Source organism: Halichoeres trimaculatus, unplaced genomic scaffold (assembly GCF_033239565.1).
Source record: "Halichoeres trimaculatus isolate MK-OKI-2021-1 unplaced genomic scaffold, fHalTri1.1 fHalTri1_scaffold_4, whole genome shotgun sequence".
Taxonomy (NCBI): domain Eukaryota; kingdom Metazoa; phylum Chordata; class Actinopteri; order Labriformes; family Labridae; genus Halichoeres; species Halichoeres trimaculatus.
In genome coordinates, this window is record NW_027437182.1 from 20722070 (window position 1) to 20736432 (window position 14363).

The window sequence follows — 14363 nt, forward strand, 5'->3', positions numbered from 1 at the left end:
GTTTGAGTCTGCTCTGAGTCTGAACATCAAGCTGATAAAAAGTGCATTCCTCCTGTCATTTGATCACTTTAATGCAAGCGAATAAAACATACTATTTGAAATATAGTTTGTCTGAGTTTTTCTGTCACATGATGATGAGTTTGATGGTATCCTGCGTCGATACCAGGTCTGAGTAAGACGAGTACACACCTGCAGCAGCAGTCTCTCAAAGGCCAGGCAGGCGTCCCAGCGGGGCAGGTAGGGGTGGCGGAGTGTTTGGGTCGTGGCCAGGCCCAGCTGAAGCACCCCGCAGTGGCTCTCCAGCGCCCCCCAGTTGGTCCGAAACAGCTGCACATAGGAACACAGCTGTTCTGGGGTCACTCGGCCTGAAAAGAGAGAAGAAGAAGAAGAAACTTAACGTCTGCTGAGAGCTCTGAGCCCTGATATGTGTTCAAACAAGTTTACTTGATGAAGGTTTCAGTGGATACACACAAAATGACACAGTTACTCCTCTTGATGGGAAGAGCTGAGTGTGGAAACTGAATAAATAGACAAACTTTTCCAAACATAACAGCATTTTTAAGAAAGATCATAGAGTCAGCAGGGGGGAGAGGGGGGAGACTGATACCACAACACACAGTCATATTATTGTAATGAGTAAAAACTGTGTGTGTGTGCGGTGTGTGTGTGTGTGTGTGTGTGTGTGTGTGTGTGTGTGTGTGTGTGTGTGTGTGTGTGCCACTTGTGGGGTAATACTCTTTAGAACACATCCTTCAGGTGGAGAAGTACTGTCAGAGGGTTTAGTGCTGTGCTTACATGAGTCAGAGTATATGACTAAACACCACAGAGTGTGTGTCTGTGTGCTTTAGCTCGTCTGTGTGAGCAGCAGCCATCATTAAGCTTAAAATGCAAAATCAGGTACTCACAAAATAGTCAGCACACCAGTCTGCTACTTGTTCCTGGAATCGGTTGCTATTAACTGCTTAAAGACAGCAGCCCACACAGGAATCCTTACTGTGCTGCCACCAGAAACAATTTTGAGCTCCTGGCACGGACAATTATTTTATTCCTGGTTTCAGACTGGCAGAGAGGAATGTAGTCAGAAGTAACTATTTAAACCCTGATAGTAAACAAAGTGGTTTTAGGTTTGAAAGGACTGTATGTTATGTACGACTGTATGTATATGTTCAACAGAAATTCAGTTCAGACCAATTTTTGAAACAACAATCCTTGGATCACACACAATAAACGATTCCAGAAGACATACGAACAACACTTAATGTTTGTGATAATGATTCCATAAACATGAGAGCTTACAGAAGCTTGGGTGATAAAACGTGATTTAAGCAGACAGGAACACATGCAGGGAGATCGTTGACGTCAGCTGGCTGCCCCCGTGTGTGTTCTGTGACGCAGCAACAAAAACAATGAGAAGAATCAGGGTAAAAGCTGCTCTCCTATTTCAGTTTTCTGTTTTGTTCATGTTTGCTGCCATACTCTCGAGCTGGACCATCTGGTTGATGACACTTTCCAGTCTAATATACCAAAATACTGCAAACAACAATGTTTTAAGAAAACAAATAAGGTACCCTGGCCACGCTACACTTTTTTTTTTTACACGTCCGAAAAACAAGTCCAGTATGAGAGAATGAGAGACGGTATGTGTATCTCTATTCATGGGTATTCAGTTGTGTTTACAGATAAATAAATCTGGCTTTGAAAATTAGAACTGTATTAATTTTTATTTCATGTTATTTCGTGTGTGTGAGAGGAAGTGCATTCGTAGGACCATGTGGCTCTATGTCAGGGGTGGCCAACCAGTCACAGAGCCACAAAAATTACCTTGGTACTACAAAGAGCCACATCAAAAACGCACTTTCTTTTGTACATAAACGAAAGGACATAAGATGAAAATCAATACACTTCCAAATTTTGAAGTGACAATTATTGCGTTAGAAAGCGTGCTTCAATTTTTACTCCAAGCCGTGTCTAAGACAAGTTTCTATTTTTACTGCAGAAGAGACAAAGTTCCATCCATCCATCCATCTGTCTAGATAGCTATGAGCACATGTGCAGGTTGAGAAGAGAAACTGAGACTTAAGTATCAATCTCATCACCCAAGTATTGATCAATACTGATCACAACATCAATATATCAATAATTAAGATTGATTGGTACACCACTACTCATAATAGCAATAATGAATGGATCAAAGAGCCACACACCAAAAGGCAAAAAGCCGCATGTGGCTCGTAAGCCGCAGGTTGGCCTCCCCTGCTCTATGCAGTACCACGCTAATCTCTGTGGCTCTTGGTCTCTGACTGGTTGTCCACCTCTGATCTAAAATATAAACCATACTTTGTAGAAGGGGAGTGCCATATCATACCGTCTACGACAATACCGGTATAATTTTTTTGATGACATGAATTTGTAATTTCGCGATATTTACAGTACGGAGACGCAATGACGTATGACGCTCTCTGCTGTGTCCAAAACAACAATGGCTGAAAGCGAAAGTAGCACAGCAACATCAACTTCGTCTTCACATGAGGATTCAGTGCCTAAAAAGGAGCAAGCTCAGTGATGTGGAGGTGGTTTGTCTGACCAAAGATCAGACATGCAGCAAAACACATTCAATGCAAAATGTGCAGAACTATTACAGTGAAGGGTGGCAACACCACAAACATGTTCCACCACCTAAAGCTGAAACACACGGCCGAATACAACCAGGCTATGAAGACACATGAGGAGGATGTGAAAGCTACGCTAGTACCGGTGGAATTTTCTGCCTCTACGACAGACGTGTGGTCAAGCCGCACGTCCAAACCCTACATCAGAATTACCTCTAATCCACACATAAAGCGTGAGCACCGCACAGTTCCACCGTTTTTGGGCGCGTGCCAATTCATACGGGATGAGTCTCTGGAGCACAGCACAGAATGGCGCAGGGCAGCGCCCATAGCAGCTGGATACCTGAGATCACAGCAGAACTACATGTTCCTGCAGGAATCCCACCCATAACAATGTACTTTCATGGTAATTAAGTAGTAAGTTAAGCTCATCTGGCCCTCTCCAAACTTCACTACCTTCAGTCCACACCTTCTCCTTTCTGTTGGTGTCCTTATAAAAAGAATCTGTTGCGTATACAATTATGAAGTTTTTCACCTCCAAGATAAACTTTTCCTCCTCCAAAACATCAGATTTCCCCTGGATCCGACCTACTAAATAAGTTTACATTTCAAGCTTGTGTGGTAGTAGTAAATGATTGCAAAAGTGGGTTTCATACTGTGTGTGTGACAAAAATGCTGTTATTCAGAAGCAGCAACCACTAATAAGAACACCCCCCCCATTGTCATAAATATAGTAATTGCAAATTTCCTTAAAATATTGTGAAATAATGTTGAGGCTATATCCCCCACCCCCATTTTGTAGTGACAATTACGTTAAAATGTCAAACTCAGCCTCAACAAAAGTTTCTCACATCCATGCAGGAGAAGTAGTGTACGAGTGTTATTTTTCTGCAGTCTCTCACAGGTATTCCAGTATAACTCAGTTTAAGAGTTTGTATAAGTGAGGACAGAATCATTACTGAACATCTCTCTGTTTTCTCTAAAATTAAAGAGGCGGCAGAGAGAGACCCGACCCCCCAACTCAGCTCTGCTCACACACCCCTCCTGTGAAGATCCACAAAGACACAGGAAGTACGGTGTAAAGAGTGTAAGGGCCAAGGATTGGGGGTGTAGGCTGGCCTGAAGGTACGAGGGTCTGAGATTGAGAGAGGGGCACACTTTAACTCCCCATAAAGCCTTCTTCTTCATGTTGATGTTCTGAACCAGCACCAGATGTGGGAGTATTTCCTGTTGGACTACATGGCCAGTGTTTTCTTTAGCAGGGCCAAACACATGAGGAGAGGAGAAACAGACAGGCAGGGGAAGAAATAGCAGCAGAAAGCTCGAGAATACTTGGTAAAAATCTGGCACTTGCTGCATTTAGAGCCGACAAGTTTTTACAAAGTTTTTTTTGACTGACACACAAAAATGCAAAATATTTTCAGACAGAAAGTTCGAGGGTATGATCCAGTGAAGCTTGTAAAACTAATCTGAAAGCAGCGGAGAAGTAAACCTGAAGAGAAACAGATTTCCGCCTGTTGGGAAATGTCGTCTCCAAGATAAACTCAAGTCTGTGTTCGTATGTTTCACCTACTGTACAAGCAATACAGAGAGAGAGGAGTTGAGTTTCTTTGTTGAAAATGAGGTTTTATTTCTTTCTGTGAAAAATATTCTCAGGTCCAGACACATTCAAAAATCCTGAAAAGCTCTATTGTGAACATAAAATCCTGGCAGTGCAACCAAGGTTTGCAGAGCCTGATGTGCCAACCATAATTCAGCACAGAACCAGGAGACACGGCCAAAGCCAGAGCCAAGCATAATTCAGCCCGAGAATAGGCAACCAAAGAATGGTTCACTGTGGGCCAAATATATCAGAGTTTACAGGCCAGGCACATCACATGAGAACGAGTGAGAAAATGTAAGATGTTGGAAACAGAACATAAGACGAGAAAGCCACACAAAAGCCTGTTCTCCATTACACAATCAAACAACCCTGGACCAGCTTCAGTGCTTATCTGTATCACTAAACTTGCCTCCAAACACTTCTGTGATTTCTGCAGCATCTTGTTGCCAGATGCACAGTGATTTGAGAGAGATGAACAATCAGCTGAGATAAGGTTTCAAACTATGGATTTGAGGGTTTGGATGGATTTTGCAGCCCAAACAGAGCAGGAAAGGTTCAAATATCCTGCCTCTGACGCCTTCATGTGTGTTTGAATGTGTGTTTCCTTGTGTCTTGTATTGACTTTTTCATGTCAGTTGTAGAATTTGTTTTACAGCTGTTTTATTTGATTGTGTCACTTTTATCAGTTATCTGTAGGAACTTATAGAACAGCCAACCAAAAGCCACTTCTGGACAAGACAGTTATACAGCCAACTCCAGGCCTGCTTACAACAGTGTTGTCAATCCCTTAGCATTTCTGTGTAATTATAGATTTTTTTCATTGTGTTTTTTGCATTTTGGGGTGAAACCCTGTCATGTAAACAAGGCCTAAAACTCACCAGCAATGGATGAACAGGTGCTCCTCTGGGGGACATAATCAAGGCCATCAACAAAATGACGGCAGGTATTTTATTTATGTACTTATATTTAGGGGGCAATTTCAGCTTGTCTTTAAGACCATTTGATCTGGACACACCTGAAGTAGTTTATTGCTAACTGTGGGCTGCAGCCGTAAAAAGAGTTGATCATCTTTGTCAAAGGCGATTGTCCATGGACAGAAGCTGATATTTTCTAAGATAAGAGTCAAAAAAGGTGTTAAATCGAAGCACACTCTGAGGAGTACCTGTGAGTGATAGCAGCCAGGAAAGGGCAGCTACATTGCTTACAATGTCATGATGATATAGTAAAAATAGACAAAAAATGTAATAATAATAGAATTTAGATAATAGAAAATAAAGCAATTTCCAATCAAACATTTTTGCAGTGATGTTTCTATTTTCTATCATGGCAGCACCAGGAAGCAAGAAGAACATGCAGCAGTTTAACAACAGTGTGCAGGGACAAAATAGTATGCATTTTAAACGTAGACAACCCTAATTAGCATGTAAATCCAGTTTAGTGGACATGGATGTAATTATTCCTGCTCAGGAACAGCATGTAATCACCGCTGACACAAGAATAATCCCTCTCATCCTTAGTGTTGGCCCTGATATAAAGTTTGGTAGAACCTACCCCCTACATGGATTATCTAAAGACCTTTCTTTGCTTCAGCCTCTGGGCAGTTTGTGCTTAGCTCTCTGCCAGTAACAGCCTGCAGGGTGTGATGATGGGACCCAGTAAAAACAAAGTGACAGGGTGCCAAATCGTTAGCGGTCGTTCAAGAGGAAGGCAGGGAGGAGGAGTTAACTTTGAGTGTTTTGATCATAAGCTGACGAATTTCGCTCACTCTGCCTTTAAAGTTTACAACACAAAGACAGCACAAACACCAGAGCATGCTCCTGATAGAGTCAGACATTTATTTTTGATAAGCTGAATACATCAATCCCTACATTGCTTGTATTTATTTTCTGTGAAACAGGAGCTTCAGATTAAAACTTTTCTGTGACACCAAAGTCGCTCTGATTGATGTGGCTCTCGAGCTGCTCTACTGTAACTCTTTTCTCCTATACTGCAAAGTCTTGAAAAGAGGCCCCAACATGCATCCACAACTAAAACTTCCAGGACTTCCCTCTTCTTGGAGTACATAAATAAGAGTCTCCCAGCCTTCCTGTGTCCCCCTTACATGGAGAATTACTTATGAGTCTGTCCAGCTGCTGGGGCAGGCCACCACTCAGCTCCCAGCTGACATCAGACATCACTTAGCCTCTGAGTAACCTTCTGCACCTCAGTGCAAGTCATCTTCCAGTAACTCGGCTAAATCACTGTTGGCCTCTGCTCCGTCTTTGCATTGTTCGGGACTTTGATCATGTCCGACACTCAGTTGCCACTTCTGCACATCAGGCTGAAATGGGCAGAAGCTCAGGCTGTTAAAAGCTTGGGGCTAAAATCTGATTTATTTAACGGAAAGTGCTGCAATAAATACACCCAGAAGAGTCTGAAAGTGCCTGAAAGTTCAGGTTTCTCGTGTGGTCTGAGGTGACACAGTAGTGGTTAAGTTGTTGAGGGCACAGCAAAGGTGAACTTCAAGGGAACACTGCAAAAAACTGAAATCGAATCAAGTTTTCATGTCTTGTCTTCAGTAAAAAAAAATACTTTTTATATTTTATTTTTAGACTAAATCTGAGTCACATTCACCAGACCAGTCCAGAAAGATATCTGCAGGTAGGGTAAGAAAAAAGTTTGTTGTATCAAGATATTGTCTGAATTAAAGGCCCTGTTTACATGACGACATTTCATCTGAAAACGCTAACCCCAGGCTCACACTGAATCCTTTGCGGGTCCGGTGCGGCTTCCTCATGTATTCCGTATCATTAAAAACACTGTTGTAGGCTCACATCAGCCCCGCGTGGTGCAAGTCCGGTTGCGGGAGCCATACGGCACTACGGAAAGAATCCGCAAGAAGTCTATCTTTTCCAGACGCCGGAGAGGGTCTGCGTCAAGCTGAATGAAATATGACGAGCTATACAGGAAGTGAATTGCCGAGTGGCATGAAGATCTGTTGTTTTTTTAAATAAAATCAGTGTACAAACAAATGTAACTTGACTCTTCTTTGACAGCACAGTTGCGCTAGTAGTAAATGTAAACATAACATCACACCCGGTGACACGAGGTCGCATTTTGAGAACAAGGAACGACGAGAGACTCATCCTTGAAGTGGAAAGTCCTCCCATTTTATATGACACATCCCATACTATTATAAGGATAATTCAAGGAAAGAAAAAAGTAACATTATTAAAAGTAATAAACATTAGAGGAATAAAGCTCTCGCGCAAGTCCAGACAAGAACGTGAACCCACGTGAGCTCCTACTCTCGCGAGTGCCCTTTCCGCACCCGGCACCGGAGCCAGCCACAGCCTCTATCTGGAGCTGATGTGAGTGGCAACTTACGGAAAATCCACACGGTATCTGGACTGCAACCGTTCTGGAGCCAATGTGAGCTCTGCGTAAAACGCAGTGAAAAAAAAAATCTGCGTTAACACGGAAACGCAGAGGGACTGAAAATGCTATAGTATTCTTGTTCAGAAGCCGCTTTTTGGAGATCTTCACCGAAATGGTGTTGAGTCGATCATCTGGTGCATTTGGGAACACTAAGTGCAAAAGTGGAGCAACAGATGCACATTTTGTACAAAGACAGTCAGCAGATTCAGTAGATTTAGCAGCACAAGCACAACACGGCAGTTCATGACAATCGTAACAACGGTACTGTTGTCCAGTTGTTTGCGCTCTGGGGGGAGCGGAGTGTGACATCAGCGTTTCCACTGAAAACGCCGGCTTACTGTTTACACGGCATCAGTGTCGGCAGCGTTTCAGAAAAATCCCACTCAGGAGGCCGTTTTCAAAAGTTTGTGTTTTACTATTGGCAGCTAGTAAAAAAGCCACAACAAGGCAATGGTTGACAAATCTACCCACCATAGAGGAATGGATGGAAATTGTGCTGGGATCTATATCATGGAAAATATAACATTTTCCCTCAGAGTACAACAAGATTGTTCTTTAATTTTTATTTTTTATTTGATCTAGAAGTGGTGAGCTCCCAGGTTCTGTGGTTCATGCCATAGTGTATACTGAAACGACTTATATGGGAAAAAAAAAAAAATCTGGGAAAGCATTATGGGAAAAGTCACTCAGACATTATGAACTAATCTGATGGATACTGAAAGCTATGTCTAATGGAAAACAAACAGGACCTTTACTAATAAAAAGACAGTTAAAGAAGAGGGATTAAAGAAGATTAAATCACGATACAGAGATATTCTTGTTGTGACTTTGGCTTTTTAGCTTCTTGAAACAACACAAATATATTGCTGAGCTGTAAATAATAAGTTTCCCTTGATATAAATGGCTTTTTATTGTACTCTACAATGAGGTTAAATGAAATTTTATAAAACTCTGTTCTTATAAATTACAGATTTGTTCTATACGCGGAACAGAAAAAAAGCCTGAAATCAATCACCAAGTGCAGTGAAAAGCCTTTTTGCCCAGTAATGAATAGCAGTTGTCATTTAAACAAGATTAGAAAAGGAGAGATGATAGCTTTAAATATAAAAATGTGTTATGATATAACACACTTACAGATTTAATAGCCTAAAATAATGAATGCAATCAATAGTCTGCCTGAGTCTCGCTGCTCTCTGCTTTAAAATACCCAGAATTCACCACAACCTAAGAGGCCCTGTCAACACATCTCATTTACACCGCAGTATCAGAGCACGCAGTACATATATACACAAACTGGATGACCTTGTGACGTGCACACACGCAGATGGACAGATAAACGCATGTTTAAGGACGATGAAACCAAAGCTGTCTTACTAATTCCCTGCTAAGAGCAAAAACACCCAACGTAAACACTGGACTCTGCAGCGTAGCCACATACACATCCACACGCACACACATACACACACACTATTATCACAGTGAGGGAATTTCATCATCCCATTGTGCCGTGAAAAAACCTGACGGGTCATACTAAGGCTCTGAGAAATGGATTATTTTTTCTGTCCCTCTCTGGATGATCTTATCCCGTTGAGATGAAAAGAAGCCAAGCTGGACCAAAGTGTGTGAGTGTGCGTGCGTATTTGAGAGAACTCCGGGTCTGTAGAGTCCTGATAGAATATTTTCTCCCCTGATCTGCATAAACCTTCCCAAGGAGAGTGTGTTTGAGTGGGAGTGGAAAGTTGTGCTCTCCTGCAGAGTGAGTGGGCACTGACTGAGCAGATAGGTATTAAAGCTAAGCGTTTGGGTTCAGTTCGGTCTCATATGAGCAGAGCTTGTTGGATTGAGAACTCTGTTGGTGGTGCTGGTGGGCAGGATGGGAACCATTGTGGGGGTTCTTTAGGAGCTCAGGGGGCTTCGTGGTATCTGGTCTTCAGCCAGTCGGGGTATAAAGATTCAGTGTGTGAGGAGTTTCGCTGTGCCCCCTTCACTCCCCTTGTTTCTTTTTCTGTCTCTCAGGAGAAACATAAAGTCAGCAGACTGTCAGTCAGTAAGCAGGAGCAGCTTTTAAAGAGGATTCCTGATGGTTTTTAACTTTGCCCCCCCCACCCCCACAGCCCAGCCCCCTTTTTAACTTTTCTAGGGCCTCAGTGACTTATACCTATGGTGCAAAGTTTCTAAAACTGCTCCTATAAATTGCTTCCAAGTGGCAACCTTCAATATTGAAAAGAACAAAAACTTGTAGAAAACTACAGTGCCCAAAGTGGCCATTTGGAGCAGTCTGAAAAAGCAAAGGAGCTCCTTCAAGACCCCTGATTTTAAACATTTACATCTGCATGCAAGTTTTGGCAACTTAAAGGGCTAGTTCAGTTTTTTTGAGGTGGGGTTGTATTGTCACTCATTTTGAATTTCCTACGCTGCCTCACAATCCTTAGAGTACAAACAAAAGAATTACGATTCTTGATCAAACTTACACGAGGCTACAACCGGCGCCCGAAGCATAGCTTGTTTACATTCCCTACAGCTGAAAGGAGGAGGGGGGATGGAGCGCACTAGCGCTGCGCGTAAGGATAAATGACCAGTTAGTTAGGTCGGATAAATGTTTATATTTCCAAAGACTTAATGCACTTAAAAATATCTTATGTAGCATACTCTTGAACTGTGGTATTACTTTTTGATTTTAGTTCTTGTAGGCAGAGAAAATAGCCTTTGAATTTGGTACCGTCTCTCCCTGTTAGCGTCTATTTCCTTGTCACCATCAATTACAGTTTGTGTCTTACTGAGGGAGAGGAGACAACTTTCTACTGTATCTAATGTCCTTAGTGGTCACATAGAGCTCATACAACCCCACTTCAAAAAAACTGAACTATCCCTTTAAGTTCCACAGAGTACAATGGTTTTTCAAGCTATGCAAGGGTGTTAACCACCAACACCCCCCCCCCCCCCCCCCCCCCAAAAAAAAAAAAAAAAAAAAAAACTCACTTTGATAAACAGTAAACCACTCCCAACTTGGTGTGAAATCATTGAGTGGATGGAAGACATCAGCAAGTGGACAGACACTTTTGGCGGAGAGAAACAGCGTCAAGTGACACAAGTCACCTAATGTGTAAGACAACGTTATCTGCCCACATTTACAGACCATCAAATCATCAAAGGGATAAACTTGTGTCAATCAACGGGAAACCCTGCTAAGCTAAAGATGAGAACACAAGACCCCTGAGTTTGAAACCTGGGTAATCAAAAATGAGCCAGAAAATTTTGTTCAGACAAAAGAAAAAACACAAAACATATCAGAAAAAAAAGAAAGTTTGTTTTTAAGAATTTCTAACTGGAAGGGTTAATACTCTGATAATTTGTTGTATTTATATTAAGAACATGACATCTGTTTTCAGTAATCTTAATTCAAACCTCCCTTTATCATTTACTCTACATATTGAGTCCTGGTGTTATCTTTAGTCATGACCTCAGCCCCAAACCAATCTTGTTACTAATTATTAAAAGTAAAAACTGAAATCAAAATTTCACAAGTAAATACTACTTATTTACAGTCCAACCTAGTTACAGGTTGGATACAGAAAAAAAAGCACAGACATTGTTGGTGTTCTGGTGTTAAGTGTAACCCTATAAACTGGTGACTGCCATCAGAAGTTGAAAGAAGTTGACACACACACACACACACACACAAATATATATATATATATATATATATATATATATATATATATATATATATATATATATATATATATATATATATACATATATATAGTAAATGGAGTCAAATGCCTCTTCCATTGCCAAACTGCTTAACTTGACGAGAAGTCTATTAGAGCCCATATTAAAATGTTCTTTTTTATAGCAGGACTCAGCATGACAAGAACCTGGTGATGAAACAGTTTTGGTCTAAATCGTTTAGCTTCAAAAAGATTCATTTTTAATGAATTATCTCTTTTGATTGTATGAAAGTTTTAGGGTTGAGCATAATTCAGCAAAATTAGGGAACCACCATGGTTGAATTTCTGATGCTCCTTCAGAAAAGTGATGTCTGAGAGTTTTATACATAGGACACGGTTTGTTTCATGAACTTGATTTACACAAAAGAAAGTCACATGACAACAGCTACACAGAAACTGGTGGAGGAACCTCTTGTGCTCTGCAGGCTATAATTACTGATTTTGTCTGTGTAGTCTGGTGGCTTTGAGGAGAGCGATCTAACGTCTGTTTCTGGTTCAAATAAAAGATCTTTTAGACTGAAGGAAGGTCTATCTCTGTAGGGATCCTTTCTGTAGTGTTGTCACAGCCTTTGAAACACATCCTAAGTCTGTCAGTGACAAAAAGAACTTTAAGTGAACAGACTTTGATCTGGTCTGTAAGGATTGCGTTACAGACTTTTTTGCTGCTGCAGGCTGAAGCGATCTTTAAGAGATGCTCCAAACTTTGATGCATCTTCTTCCTACTTTCTTGCTTGTACTTCCCTCCTGATCACAATGTTCCTCCTATGACTGCAGCTTGATCTTCTTTTGTTGAGGGTCTGTTTGATCAAATCTACGCTGTAGCAGCCATCCAGGATTTGAAGGACTGCTGTTTAGCACATAAGTGTGAAAGGAAACCACCATGTGTTTGCAGATGGTTGGCAGAGTGTGAGGGGTGTGTATGTGTATGTGACCTCCAACATATTACAACCTACTTGTTACGAGCGGCAGGACCTTCTTTACCTCATAGATTATAGGAGCTGAGGGACCACACTGCCCCTCCCATTTAACCCCCCCTTTCTTCCAGATGCTAACCTGCATATTAGCCCTGAGTGTGTGCGCTGGTGTGTGTGTTTATGTGAATGTTAGTGTGAGTGTTGGACATCCATTACTTATGTGACTCAGAGGGTAACATAGAGGTGAGCGTGCAGGAGGGCACTGTATACTTGTTCATGTAATGACTTTTATTTTTGCGTGCTTACACATATTTTCATCCCTTGTTGCAGCCCCCTTTTGCTTCATTAGCAAAGAACAAAAGTTTTCAAAAGCAGCGTGTGTGTGTGAGTGTGTGAGGGAGCATGGGTGTGTGTGTGTGAGTGTGTGTCATAGAGCCAACATGTGGTTCACATTTCCTCTGTGGCCACATGGGCAAATAGGCGGCGAGGCAGAGGAGCAGCAGATCAGTAGGAGGCGCTGTGGGTCTATACACTCATGATGCTTTTCCATGATTTGATGTTTATATGGAATTGGTGTTTTGGTGTCATCTTTTTCTTACCCATGCTCATCTTAATCGGCAGCTTCTCCTTGCTGGCTGCTTCCACGAGGTGCCGGCGGACCTCCATCACTCCCTCTTTGTGTTTATTGGTCAGCATGGCCTCCCATAGTGTCTGTGCTGCAGACGACCTGGTGGGAAAAAACAATTTAAGAGTACATTTAGTCATGAAGTACTGAAAAACAAAACTTAAGCAGAGGCTGCAAAGTGATTTTCTGCCTTATTAAAGATGTGTTTCTGCTCCTGTTGTTTCCTCCGAGCCCACAGGACTCTGAGTGTAAACACAAAAAAAGGTCGACATGGACGTGATTGAGTGCTCGTCCTGGAGTCTGCTGGTCGGGGAGCGGCGACTCCCCAGTGAGACCCCTCACAGGAAAAAGCAGAAATTAGCAGAGGGAACATTAGGAATGTTCTCAATCCACCTCACATGTCTGTGTGACAACATTTAGAGTCTGGACACCATGGCTCCTCCTGATACAATCTCAGGGTTCATCTCAGTCCCTCGTCCTGTTATCTGTGACGCGCTCTGATCTACATCTCTAATTGGGGACTGAGGATGAGGCCTGTGTGTGTATGTGAGAGCAAGAGGAAGCAGCTTAAATTCTTTCAATGAAGGGATAAAAAGTTCTCACAGAGGGTGCTTCACTGAAAGTGACACTTTATCTTATAAAATATCGTCTGTATCTAAATTTAAACTCAAAGTGTTGCAGATTTTATTCTCCTGTCTCCATCACTCTCCTTTCAGATTTCCTGCCCTTTAAAAGCTGCTGACACATAGCTGGCAGGATAAAAAGGCATCAAAAGCTACATCTGCGCACGCTTTTGACAGATAGACCCACATTATCTTTCCCTGTACCCTCAGGAGTGACCAGGAACTGAAGAGAAAGAGATAAAGACGGAAAAGGAGGGCTACACAGACCCAGTGAGGGGAGAGGAGAGGTAGGAGGGAGCGGGTTGACAAATCCACTCTGTTTTTCTTTTCTTTCCTTTTTTTTTTTTCTCCAAACTTTTTTTCTTCTCTCGCCTTTTCTCCTTTCTAACTGCTGCCATGTGTTTAATATCAGATGTAATCTGTTCCAGACGTTGGGACGGGGATGGACGGGGAGGAGAAAGGGGCTCACACTGGGACGGCCGCCATCTTCACACTAGAAGCAGACGCAAGAACACGATTTAGCCAGGACCAGAGTCTTATGAGAAGAGATACAGCAAGAATAAATAAATAAATAAATATATAAATGAAGCGGGGTATTGAATAACATCTTCTCTGCGTTCATGTTGTCATGTAGACCTGAATGCAGAGTTAGGTGCTGTAGCTTTTGGTCAAGAGCGCTGTGATTGTGTCATTTCTGAAAAACTTGTCTTAATCCGTCAGAAAAACACCTCCTGGGCATTCAATAAAACTTCTTCGATTACGCAAACCCAAAATCCTGAATGCTTGTCATGGCTGGAATACCAATATTGGGACTTGGCCGGGTCATATGTGGGCTACGTGT

The 14363-nt window shown here is 42.0% G+C and overlaps 1 protein-coding gene across 1 annotated transcript in view; it reads right to left on the bottom strand.

Annotated features, from left to right (window-relative positions):
- Nucleotides 1-14363, bottom strand: part of scfd2 (sec1 family domain containing 2) — a 182989-nt gene that overhangs the window by 153077 nt on the left and 15549 nt on the right. The window contains exons 3-4 of the mRNA XM_074669124.1: nucleotides 12874-13001; nucleotides 190-365 (exon numbers count right to left, since the gene is read on the bottom strand). Coding sequence (XP_074525225.1) covers nucleotides 190-365; nucleotides 12874-13001 — 304 coding nt within the window. The remainder of the gene's footprint in view (nucleotides 1-189; nucleotides 366-12873; nucleotides 13002-14363) is intronic.